The sequence below is a fragment of the Podarcis pityusensis genome (assembly GCF_964106645.2).
Source record: "Podarcis pityusensis genome assembly, chromosome: 2".
Lineage (NCBI taxonomy): Eukaryota > Metazoa > Chordata > Lepidosauria > Squamata > Lacertidae > Podarcis > Podarcis pityusensis.
This window is the reverse complement of record NC_138029.1, coordinates 79,005,715-79,018,396: the sequence shown is the minus strand read 5'-3', so window position 1 is coordinate 79,018,396 and position 12,682 is coordinate 79,005,715. Positions and strand designations below refer to the sequence as shown.

The window sequence follows — 12,682 nt, the reverse complement described above, 5'->3', positions numbered from 1 at the left end:
TGCTGGTCATAATACTTGAATCTTGATTCACGCAAGCCTGCATTCTGTATGCTGTTCAGCTAAATAATGTCCATGATGCATTTTCAGCTTCAGCATGCACCATTTACAGATACAAGGGCTGCTGCTTATCTTTATGGCCCACACAGCTTGGGATCCAGGAACTAACGAAACCTATGGTCTCCAGAGTGATACCTGTGGGTGCAATGACCCTCTTGAGAACTTCCTCTTATGCCCACGAAGTTGCAAACCCCCCTGTTGCATCCTGTGTTATGTTTTGCCTAATGCACTTTGCTTCAGATTTCCAAGTAGAACCTGGGTGCTGCCCATGGGCATAGCCAAGGGGGGGGGCAGCTGCCACCCCCCCATCAAGTAAAAGAACAGATACTTACCTGACCAATCACATTGGTTCTGCTCCCTCTAACAAAAGTCCTGCCCCTCAGCCAAATCCTGTTCCCCCCTAACAAAAATCCTGGCTATTCCCATGGTGCTGCCCTGAAGTTTTTTTAATCAACTAAATTTATGATTAATTAGTACCACACTGTGCCTTAATAACAGAATGAAAACACAGGCCACAAAGGTAGAAAAGCTACAAACTCATTTCTTAACATAAACTTGACCAACCTGATTATGGGCCATGAATTACCAGTCTGAGTTGATATGCTGGGGAATTAAATATCTGCCTGAAACAGCTACTGAATACTCTGGGTCTGGGAAGCCAAAGGCTTTGAATCCTCAAAGGGTTTTGCTCATTTAAATGTTTCAAAAATCTGAGATGAAAACAGAAATTATATATTCATAATTGCAAAGCCCTCATGTGGGGGCTTTGGGCTACTGTTACATAATTACAAGAGCCGGTGTGATGTAACAACTATGAAAACAGCAGATAATGACAATTACAGGGTGATGAAAGCAAACAAGATGGTCGTGAAGAAAAGAATTAATCTGTTGCTATAGACACAGAAAGCACAAAGGATTCAGCCCAGTGGTGTTAACTGCTGATTGAATAAAGAGGAAGGTGGTCTAGCAGCTAAAGTAATATTGCTAGTTTGCTGGAAACTCTCATTCATGTTCACCCAGATGGACCAAAAATTGAAAGGCCATATTTTTTTCCAGAAATTACTGACTGAATGAAAACAACAATATATCCCAGAATCCTCTGCAACATCATGGAGGTTCTGGACACATTATTGATTTATGTGGGGCTGCCTAAACCTCACCTAAAGGGTAAAGGTAAAGGGACCCCTGACCATTAGGTCCAGTCATGACCGACTCTGGGGTTGCGGCGCTCATCTCGCTTTATTGGCCGAGGGAGCCGGCGTACAGCTTCCGGGTCATGTGGCCAGCATGACTAAGCCGCTTCTGGCGAACCAGAGCAGCACACGGAAATGCCGTTTACCTTCCCGCCGGAGCGGTACCTATTTATCTACTTGCACTTTGATGTGCTTTCGAACTGCTAGGTTGGCAGGAGCTGGGACCAAGCAATGGGAGCTCACCCCGTCACGGGGATTCGAACCGCTGGCCTTCTGATCGGCAAGTCCTAGGCTCTGTGGTTTAACCCACAGCACCACCCATGTCGAAACCTCACCTAGAGATGCATAAAACTCTGAGCTGTTTGCACTTGTCCCTGCATCTGAACAAAGAGGGCCAACAGGGACTGCTTCACCCTTTCCTTCAAAGCACTACTGTTGTCAGCAGCAGCTTGGATGAAGGAACATGACGCTTATCTCTAAAATCCCACAAGGCTCAGGACCCAGGTATCCATTAGACCAAGGGTAGCCAACATGGCACCCTTCAGGTGTTGCTGGACTACAGTTTCCATCATCCCTGACCATTGGCCATGCTAAATGCTGCTTGGAGTTGGAGGGCACACCATTAGCTTAACCCTATGCTAGACCACCACCAACCATACCATTCTGCCTGTTCAAAGATATAATAATCAGAGGGTCTCTTACAGTTTTGAATGGCATCTACTGAGAGAGCATCTTCTCTAAGTTGCTGTCATGTCTGAACTCTTTGGTGCATGTTTCCATAGAATCATAGGCACTCCCACTCTCCATCACTCTTGGGCATAGAAGAAATACCTGTAAATGAAAACCAGTGCATTGGGGAGAAAGCTTATAGCTTAATCTGTTCCACATGGTGCTAGTTTGCTACTCTGATGAAGTTGTTGTTTTTAATTTTTTAAAAAAACAACAACCATGCACAAGGGAAGCATTAAAAATAATGGTGCCCCAGCTGTAGTTTCTTTCAGGATTCTGCCTCTAACCTACAGCGGCCAGGCTGACACCTCTGGGAAGCCCACCAGCTTCTGCATGCTGGCAGCTAGTAATCAGTGTCCTAATGCCTCTGATCCAGCCGTAATGACAGCCATTGCTGGATCCTTTCTCAAAGAATTTGATTAAATTTCCTCAGAAGGTACTGCAGGTCCTTTGGCTCTCTAGATGAAAATGTATGCAAAAGAGCAGCCGCCCCTTTAAGCTTCGCTGTACGCTTTTAATAACTTTCGTATCACACTTTGCCGACAGCAGCATACAGTAGCTGGTTGAGTAATTATCAGCTCCCTGCGTTCCCCAAGGTTCATAGCCAATCTGACATTCAGAATAATCAGATGAGATTGCTTGGTAGTTCAGAGCAAGTAGGACCATCTGTATCTACATATATTATTACTGCTTGGCAGGTCATAGAAGATTTCTGACAGCTTGAACCACAATTAAGTTAAGCAGAAATATTCAGTGGCATTTGCTCCTAGATGCCTGGGACTGCAGTAACAGGATCAGGCTGCATTAAATCCAAACACACACCGTCAAATGATGTGTGTATTCTTTTCAAAAATTTCAATATATTCAGTATGCATGCTTCGGCAGTATGATTGTTAAGTAAACTGTCGCTGGAATCCCTCTAGATCAAACGGTGGTGTAAAAAGTACAGGAGTAATTTGGGCAATTCAGTCAAATTTGTTTTGTCCAATAAGAAGGTATATAGGCAATAATTAAAGTTCCCTCATTATTTGCTTACCTATACCTATACATAAGGCATTATGCAATGAAATAGTACTGCAGGATTTCCACTTATGCAATGGAACCTCTCCCGCCCCCTGCCCCCGTGCGCCCTCCAAGTCTGCTCCAGAGGGTTGAGAACCCAAGAACAGATTTGGGGGGTATGTGGGGAAAGGAGAGGGAGGGAAAGTTCCCTTGTGCAATAGAAAGTCCTTGTGCTAGTGGATCTGCCTCATGGGATATGCAACCCTAACACAGTTATACATATATTTTTTTAAACAATAAACAATTGCATTGGCTGCATGAAGTGAACCAGGGGAACAAGCCTTTCCCCATTTTCGGAACCTGTGAGTGGGGGGATAAAAAAAAGATAAAAAACTTAATCAGGTTTCTTTACTCCCCATGTTATGTACTGAGTTGAATAGGATCCAAAATGCAGCAGTCTGGTTGGTCCTAGAACAATAGGATTCAGAATGCAGCAGTCTGATTGGTCCTAGAACAATGCAGCAGTATGATTGGTCCGCAGGAGCCACCCAATCCAGCTCCTGGTGGAAGTGTATCCACAACCTGATTGGCCTACAGGAGTATCCCGGAATTAGCCAATCACATGCAGCCCATTGTCTAAATAATGTATATAAAGCAGATACTTTGGGGGAACTTTCATTCCTCCTCACCACTATGAACTGAATAAAGAGCATGAAATCCACTCTCAACTCTGAGTATATTTTTCGCCCCAAAACAGTAACTCTACTCCAGAAAGAACCTTGAGAAAAGTTCTGCTCGCACTGCTGCCTGCCTATATAATTTGGTTCCTGCCAGGCTACACTCCTATCCCTGTTTATCTGGTCTCAAGCCCCAGGGAATTCATCACCGGTATTTTCTGCGTAGACTGGATTGCGCACCAGAAAGCGGTGCCTCCCAAGGTAGCTCTCTACCAGAGAGGGCGCTGTGGTTTCAGAACGCCTACTTGGTTTCCTCTTGGTTCAAACCCTCTATTTCCTCAGCTACTGGCGTGGACGTTGGGCGACGTGCTGCTTCCGCCCGGCACCCCCAGCTGCTGAGTCTGCCCTGCGAAGACTCCGCGCGCGCTTAAGGCGCACGTTGTTTACTTTGGCCGCATGGCTTTGCAGAGCTCGGCGGTGAAATTCCGCAGGATCCTGGCTCATTTCCCTCAAGAGCTCAGCCTAGCTTTTGCCTATGGGTCCGGGGTCTTTCAGCAAGCGGGGGCCTCTGCCGCGGAAACGGGGGTAAGTGGGGCTGGAATAGACTCCTAGGACGGGAAGGGGCGAGTCCTATGCCTATTATTTAGCTGTAAAACCTGCGAGCGATCAAGCGGCGGCGGCTGTTTTTGAAGTTGTTCTTTCTGCATCCTTCCCGAGCAAGGAGCTGGGATGTGTGTGTTGTTTTAAGAATAACCCACCCTTCCCCAATTCTACCCTCATGAGCCCAGGAAAACATAATAGAGCTCCTCTCGGTTTTTTGCCATATGCTTCATAGCACCATCCATGCAACACAATCTTTAATTGCAGGTAAAACCAGCACCTAGCAGCGTCTATCAATGCATGTTCATTTGAAAATAGCTATCACTGTCTATAATGGGATTTGCTTCCAGTAAACTGTGCAGCCACAGTCTCTTAATTGAGGTTAGAGTCTGGCAGCCTTTAAGTTCAAGGCTCATTCTAAGGTTGCAATCCTATCCCTCTTAGCTTCAACTGTTTTTAACCATTTGTTTCTTAGATGGTTCCTAATACAGCCACAGTGAATAATGCGTTAATAGTGGCCTGTGGTGTTGTACTGATTGGGTTATCAGTGGTATTGTTCTAAGTCAGAGCTTTTCAACCTTTTTGGGTCCACGGCTCCCTTGACCAACTACATTTTTTCTGCGGCACCTCTGTGGGGCTCAGGAGCCCAGTTAGGTCACCCCTTGCCTGCAGAGCTGGCAGCCTCTCACCCTTTTTTTGAAGCCTCTCCACCCTTCCTTGTGGAGTGTCCTGTCAGCCTCCTCTCCTCTCCTTGGGAATCTTCCCCTTGGGGGAGAGGATGCAAGAGGGCATCAGAGGAGGGAGAGAAAGAGAGAGGGGCAGGGGCCAGTGTTGCCCGTGGCACCCCGAGCATCATTCAAGGCACCCCAGGGTGCCACAGCACACTGGTGGAAAACCACTGTTGTAAGTGAACGTCTTGGGCGTATAATAAAAAAAATATTTATTTATATCCCGCCCTCCCCAGCCGAAGCCGGGCTCAGGGCAGCTAACAACACTAAAATAGTGCAACATTCTAAAAACATTATAAAAATTAATTAAAATCAAAATTGATGGCAACCATATTAAAGTTCTGTAAAGATTGCCAGAGGAGGGAGTCAGGCTGCGCCCTGACCAAAGGCCTGGTGGAACAGCTCTGTCTTGCAGGCCCTGCGGAAAGATGTCAAGTTCTTCAGGGCCCTTGTCTCTTGTGACAGAGCGTTTCGCCAGGTTGGAGCCACAGCTGAAAAAGCCCTGGCTCTAGTTGAGGCCAGCCTAACCTCTCTGTGGCTCATCTCAAGATGTTTTTATTTGAAGACCGTAAGTTCCTCTGTTGGGCATACCAGGAGAGGGGGTCCCGTAGGTACAAGGGTCCTAGGCCGTATAGGGCTTTAAAGGTTAAAACCAGCACCTTAAACCTGATCCTGTACTCCACCGGGAGCCAGTGCAGCTGGTATAGCACCGGGTGAATGTGATCTCGCAGCGAAGACCCCGTAAGGAGTCTCGCTGCAGCATTCTGCACCCGCTGGAGTTTCTGGGTCAGTCTCAAGGGCAGCCCCACGTAGAGCGAGTTACAATAATTCAGTCTGGAGGTGACCGTCGCGTGGATCACAGTGGCTAGGTCAGGGCGAGAGAGGTAAGGAGCCAACTGCTTAGCTTGGCGGAGATGAAAAAATGCCGCCTTTGTTATAGCTGCAATCTGCGCCTCCATGGAGATAGAGGTATCGAAGATTACACCCAAACTCTTAACGGACGGTGCTGGCACTAATTGCACCCCCGCAAGAGATGGGAGTTGCCCCCTCAATCCCATATCGTCCCGTCCCAGCCAGAGGACCTCTGTCTTCGAAGGATTTAACTTCAACCGGCTCCCACAGCTTCCAAGCATCTGATCAGTGTGTCTGGGACCGAGTCAGGATGGCCATCCATCAACAGATAGAGTTGGGTGTCATCAGCATACTGATGGCAGCCCAGCCCAAAACTCCGGACAAGCTGGGCGAGGGGGCGCATAAAGATGTTAAAAAGCATTGGGGAGAGTATCGCACCCTGGGGCACTCCACACACCAAGGAGTGGGGCGATGACAATTCCCCCCCAAGCGCCACCCTCTGTCCCCGACCAGAGAGAAACGAGCGCAGCCATTGAAGGACTGTGCCCTGGATCCCCACGTCGGCAAGGCGGTGGTCCAGGAGTTCATGATCGACCATGTCAAAGGCTGCTGACAGGTCTAGAAGAATCAGCAGCCCCGACCTGCCTTGATCCAGCTGCCTGCGGAGATCATCTGTTAGGGCGACCAGAGCCGTCTCGGTCCCATGACCAGCGCGGAAGCCAGACTGGAATGGATCCAGAGCCGATGTTTCATCCAGAAACCTACCAAGCTGTTCAGCAACCACTCTCTCAATCACCTTACCCAGGAATGGAAGATTCGAAACCGGGCGGTAATTGGATAGATCTAAGGGATCTAATGATGTTTTCTTTAAAAGCGGGCGCACCACTGCCTCCTTCAGTTCCCCTGGGAATGTCCCGGTGCCAAGGGACAAATTGATGATATCCCCCAGGGGGGCCCACACCTCGTCTGGACACGCTCTAATCAGCCAAGACGGGCACGGGTCGAGAGGACAAGTGGTGGGCTTTCCAGCTCGCAGGAGTCTGTCCACATCGGCTGGGGATATCTGGTCAAAGTGGTCCAATACTGGACCTGAGGACAGTCGAGGGGCCTCCAGTTCCTTTATTGTATCCAAATTGGCAGGGAGGTCATGGCGGAGCAACAGGATCTTCTCCGCAAAAAAGCTCGCAAATGCCTCACAGTTGTGTGTCAAATTGTTATTTAAATTTGGCTGTCCTTCAAGGGACGTTAAAGACCAAATTATACTAAATAATTGCGCCAGGCGAGAGCTAGCGGATGCAATGGAGGCCAAGAAGTAGGACTTCTTAGCGGCCTTCACTGCCATCTCGTAGGTTTTCATAAAAACCCTATAATATGTTCTTGAGGCTCTGTCACGGGCACCCCGCCATACTCGCTCTAGCCGTCTGAGGTCCCGCTTCATTTTCCGGAGCTCCTCAGTAAACCGGTTTCTGCGGGGTCGCAGAGGGCGCTTAGGTGCGATCTCATCGATGGCTGCCAGGAGCTGGGTATTCCAGCCCTCAACAAGCTCAGTCAATGAGTCGCCAGGGGGAGGAAGGTCCCGCAAGGCTTGACGGAATCTATCAGGGTCCATCAGCCTCTGCAGGCAAGCCCAAATCGGCTCGCCACCTAAGCAGGGTGGGGGTGGAACGTCAATCCTGGCTTTCAGAGCGTAGTGATCAGACCATGGCACCTTCATCGAAGGAAACATGATCACATCTATACCGACGCCAAAGATCAAATCCAGGGTGTGGCCTGCTTGATGTGTGGGGCCCGAAACAAACTGGGAGAGCCCTAGTGTCGCCATGGAAGACACCAGGTCCAGAGCCTGTGAGGAGGGAGTGGCATCAGCATGGATGTTGAAGTCCCCCAATACCAATAGGTTAGGGAACTCCAAGGCCCAGCCGGCCACCGCCTCCAATAGGCCTGACAGGGTTGCTGCTGGTGCGCTAGGTGGCCGGTACACCAGCCAGACAGCCAAGCTCACCTCGGAGCCCCACACTAGGCCAACACATTCAATGCCGGGGGTCGATGGTGATGGTAGAGCCCTGAAAGAACAATCTTCCCAGATTAATAATGCCACCCCTTCCCCCCGGCCCACAGTCCGCGACTGGTGGAGGACGGAGAAACCCAGGGGTGCCATCTCTCGTACGGTGACAGTTTCCCCTTTGCGCACCCAGGTCTCCGTCACACAAGCCAGGTCGACCCCCTGCGAGGTGAAGAAATCTCGCAGGGTGGCGGTTTTGTTGCCTATAGACCTGGCATTGCACAACACCAGTGACGGAGGTGAGTAATCCTTGCTCACCCTACCCTTGTCTCTTGGGATGGGGCATACCTGATCAAGTATCGGATTCAGTTTTTCTTTAAGTATCAAAACACCACTGAGGCTTGAATTTTATTAAGTGCCATCAGATGCTGATGCATCATGTACTCTAAAGTTAGCCTGTGCCCAATCCAAAGCCTGCACTTAAATCCCATTGAATTAAAGTGGGGACTAAATTAATGATTTTAATTGAAACCTTAGTCTGGATTTGAATGGGACCTAATTTAATCTGGATTCAACATGGAGTGGACAAACATGCTTTGTGAGCTTTTGCTTGCAGGTGTGTGTGTGTGTGTGTGTGTGTGTGTGTGTGCTTATGTGTTTCTTCATTTTTTTGTTTCAGATCTTTATGTTGCCTTCTGGTGTTTAGCATGGTTCAGGAGTGTCTTGTGATTGTAAGCAAAAAAACCCTATGCATTCTGTCATCTTTTTTAATTTACAGAACAATATGCTGGACTTTGTGTTTGCTGTTGATGATTCTGTGACATGGCATATGATGAACCTGCTAAAGAATCGTAATCATTATTCCTTTCTAAAATATTTTGGGCCCAAGCCAATCAGTAACGTCCAGAACTATGGAGCAGGGATTTACTACAATACACTAGTGCCTTGTAATGGCAGGGTAAGTAATATAGGTGGCATATTTGCTGTTATTTGGGTTTGTCCCCAGTGCACAAGTTTAGTTATTGACTCATTCAGGCTTTTGCTCTGTGAGAGCTTTATTACCAAGATGAAAATTCTTTTGAAAGGCAATATGTTCTATGAAAACGGGATTCATTGATTTAAATTGTGGTTATTTTAATCTTTGTTTTAGATTTTATTACAATAAAACAACTTTTATGACTCTTTCCATCACGAAAGATAGGTTCAAAACTAGGTTAGTTTTTGGACTCCAAGTGAGGTAACTGTTTAAATATCAAGAGGCGCCTTGAAGGTTAGATAAGAGACTCTGCAGAAATGCTTCTGGGGAGAACAGGGGAGATAAGTGATTTTCCCATGGAAAGTTTCTGATGAAAAAGACTTCACGGTGTGTGCCCCTCTGCTGCTTCTTAGGATGGTTCCTAGCAAAAGAGACAAAAAAAAACACACTACCTCTCTAGTGCTTTGAGAATAATTTCCCCAAAAGAATTTTCAAAAGATTCAGCCTTTGTGCAAATTTATTTTGCTTTTGGCAGATGTATATTTATATTTTATTTACACTTAATGTGATCCAGCTCTCATTTTTGCATGTTCCAGGTTATAAAATATGGTGTTATTAGTACTGATGTTCTGATTGAAGATTTGCTTCACTGGAAGACACTCTATGTAGCTGGACGACTGCAAAAGCCGGTACTGCTAAGACTCATTTTCTCATCTAAAATGACCATAAACCATAACCACAGGAAAACTATTTCAAAAACATGGTGGAGGGATAAGTCGCCATAGGCTGTACTCTTACTGTGGTGTTTGGAATGTAAATTTGTGGGATAAGTAAAGTGAAATGCTGATAAAGTTGTTATTGCGTTCCATCTGAGGGTTGAACTACATGTTACATTGTTCATGTTAGTGTTCAAATGGTCACTTCTGTTTTGGAGAAAAAGCAGCTGTGGGACTACAGTCTGAATTGGGCCTCCACAAATTCCTTCCTCTATGTGGCAGTTTGCTCAAGGTGCTGTTTAATTTCAGTGAACAGCACATTTGAAGGCAAATAGCAGTGTTGGGTGGGTGAATTTTCAGCAGGGAGCTACCACAGGGGCCAACACATTCCTAATCAGGGAGCTCACCGCTACTTTTTCTTTAAAATAAGAGTCTAAACCACTGAGCCTCTTGGAGTTGCCGATCAGAAGGTTGGTGGTTCAAAACCCCGTGATGGGGTGAGCTCCCGTTGCTTGGTCCCAGTTCCTGCCAACCTAGCAGTTCAAAAGCACGTCAAAAATGCAAGTAGATAAATAGGTACCACTCCGGCAGGAAGGTAAATGGCATTTCCATGTGCTGCTCTGGTTTCGCCAGAAGTGGCTCAGTCATGCTGGCCACATGACCCGGAAAAACTGTCTGCGGACCAACGGCGGCTCCCTCGGCCTGTAAAGCAAGATGAGTGCCGCAACCCCAGAGTTGTCTGTGACTGGACTTAACTGTCAGGGGTCCTTTACCTTTACTTTTTAATGAAGTACACCATTTAAAAACAAAACCATGCATCATGTAGTGGCCTGGTTTGAATGTAGCATTAAATCATAGTTCGATGTGAATGAGCAGTACGGTGGTGACTGCTGGTCAAAAGTTCCCTTGGCTCTCCTCCCTTGGTGTGCAACTGAGTCTGCCACCATGAGTGACAGGCAAGAACAAACCTTGGGAGGAAGCGCACCGTAAACTTGGGTTTGGATAGCACAGCAAGCTGGACTTTGGCTTGTTGTATCTGTGGCGCAGTAGCAGTGGAAGAGAAGCGCCTTGGGAACACTTGAGCAGCATGCGCCACCACACTGCTTATTTGCATCAAACCATAGCTTGATTTGAATTATGGTTTAATATGATGTGTGTGCAGAACTAATGTATGTAGTTTGACAAGTAACTTCAGAGTTTTGGAACCATATTGTACTGTCCTTTGCCAAGCCATTGGAAGCACGTGCGAGTTACCCTGCAACAGGTACATTGTTATCCAACGGGAGTGCCGTTATCACTTGGCTCTCAGTTCCTCCATTCCCACATCTCTTCCTGTGACCTTTTTGCACACTTGGGAAAGAATTTGGAAATGCCTGGTCTATATTTAAACATATTATTGATCATGTTTGTATGCTGCCAGGAGTTCAGGGTAGTGGATGCAAAGTTAAGCTGAGAGATAATAATTTCCCAAAAGTATTGTGTGAGTTTCATACCTGATGGAAGATCTTAACCCATTTCTCCTTAATAGTTGGTCATGCCAATTTATTGGTGTCTTTAAATCACAGGTGGGTACCTGTGGCTCTCTAGACATTGTTGGACTCCAATCCTATCTCTGACCATGCTGGCTGGGGCTGATTGGAGCTCAACTGCAACAATATATAGAGTGCCACACTCCCATACTCCAAATCCGGTGCTTTAAGGATAAAGAGTAAAGGTAAAGGGGACCCCTGACTTTTAATTCCAATCGCGGATGACTCTGGGGTTGCAGCGATCATCTCGCTTTACTGGCTGAGGGAGCCGGTGTTTGTCCGCAGACAGCTTCTGGGTCATGTGGCCAGCATGACTAAGCTGCTTCTGGCGAACCAGAGCAGCGCACGAAAACGCTGTTTACCTTCCCACCGGAGTGGTACCTATTTATCTACTTGCACTTTGACGTGCTTTCGAACTGCTAGATTTGAACCGCTGACCTTCTGATTGGCAAGTCCTAGGCTCTGTGGTATGGACCACAGCACCACCCGCATCCCATAGGATAAAGAGTACTGAGCTATAAAGTGCCTGGTGAAATGTCAGTGACAACTACACAAAGTTCATATCAAGTGTTCCAATTGACCACTAGATGGAAGCAGAGTTAAGTCAAAAGGAGAGAGAGCGACTCTAAATTCAACTTGGAATTCTGATGACAGAAAGGGGTGGGTGGGTGGGGTGGGGTTAGGAATCTGCTTTGGGTATAGTCTTAAGTGATACTTTTTAGTTGCCTATGAATTCCCAGCTTACTTCTTTTTGTATTTTAATGTATTTAATATATACTTAATATTCCTTTGCTACAACAACCATTAGTGGGAGTTGGTGGAAATTATTCATTGGTCCTTTCCAGTAAAATTCATGGAAAATACTTTTTCTTGCCTTTGATTTTGAGAACAAAACAAGCCCACTCTTCTTAGTTTGTCTGTGTTACAAGTTCAGAAAACAAATGAGCATTCATGTTCCTATTCTTCTGGGGACTAAGTAAAACTTAAGTTTGTGATTTCATCAGATATTTGTTTAGTTTTAAAAAACGCTTCAGCTGAAGTTCCTCAAGCAGTGTTCAATTTTTAGTAAAAACATATTTGGGTGTTTGTTCTATTTCCCCTATCCACTTCTCCCAGGATTCCACCATTTTGGAATGTGCATGGGAACCACTTGTTTCAAAGTCCCCTTATAAAAAAATATCAACTTTCCATATGCAGGGAGATCTTGATGAGTAGTGCTTCCATTCAGTCTAACCTAGTGAGTATTTTCCAGTGGAATGATCTCTGGGAGGACTGTACCGCATTGTAAGATCATTCTGTCTGAAGAGGTATTTTGTGACTTGGCTTAAGTGTGTAGGAAGGTAGATAGCATTTTTCACACTTTACCTATCTTAAGCCTGCTTTGAACTTCTGGGAATCAGTAAAACGAAAGGCAGTGTTCGGTGATGTTAGCCTGCTTGTGCAACAGAACATTGGCTTTCTCAACTTCCCCCTCCAGTCCTCAGTGTCTCTAAAGTTCAGAGTAGATTTTGCTGGTGGAAACTGCAGGGTGGAGGACAGGAAGGAGAAGTGAGCAGATGCTACATTCAATCTTGCCCTAGAAGTATAAATAAAAACAGAATGCAAATCCAATAAATATAAA

General features: G+C 46.4%; 1 protein-coding gene and 1 long non-coding RNA gene across 5 annotated transcripts in view; one reads left to right on the top strand and one right to left on the bottom strand.

Annotated features, from left to right (window-relative positions):
• Positions 1 to 3,861, bottom strand: part of LOC308470794 — a 78,996-nt gene extending 75,135 nt beyond the window's left edge. Inside the window, exons 1-2 of the long non-coding RNA XR_013982651.1 lie at positions 3,793 to 3,861; positions 1,953 to 2,081 (exon numbers count right to left, since the gene is read on the bottom strand). This is a non-coding gene — a long non-coding RNA (uncharacterized lncRNA). The remainder of the gene's footprint in view (positions 1 to 1,952; positions 2,082 to 3,792) is intronic.
• The window catches only part of TAMM41 (TAM41 mitochondrial translocator assembly and maintenance homolog), a 153,399-nt gene that overhangs the window by 114,053 nt on the left and 26,664 nt on the right, over positions 1 to 12,682 (top strand). For 3 of the 4 annotated variants that reach the window (XM_080994229.1, XM_080994230.1, XM_080994231.1), the window contains 2 exons: positions 8,619 to 8,798; positions 9,413 to 9,505. In XM_080994229.1, the coding sequence (XP_080850355.1) occupies positions 8,625 to 8,798; positions 9,413 to 9,505 (267 nt within the window). In that variant the 5' untranslated portion in view covers positions 8,619 to 8,624. Of the gene's footprint in view, positions 1 to 4,023; positions 4,244 to 8,618; positions 8,799 to 9,412; positions 9,506 to 12,682 lie in introns of those variants that run through there. The other variant, XM_080994228.1, reaches the window with a different exon arrangement.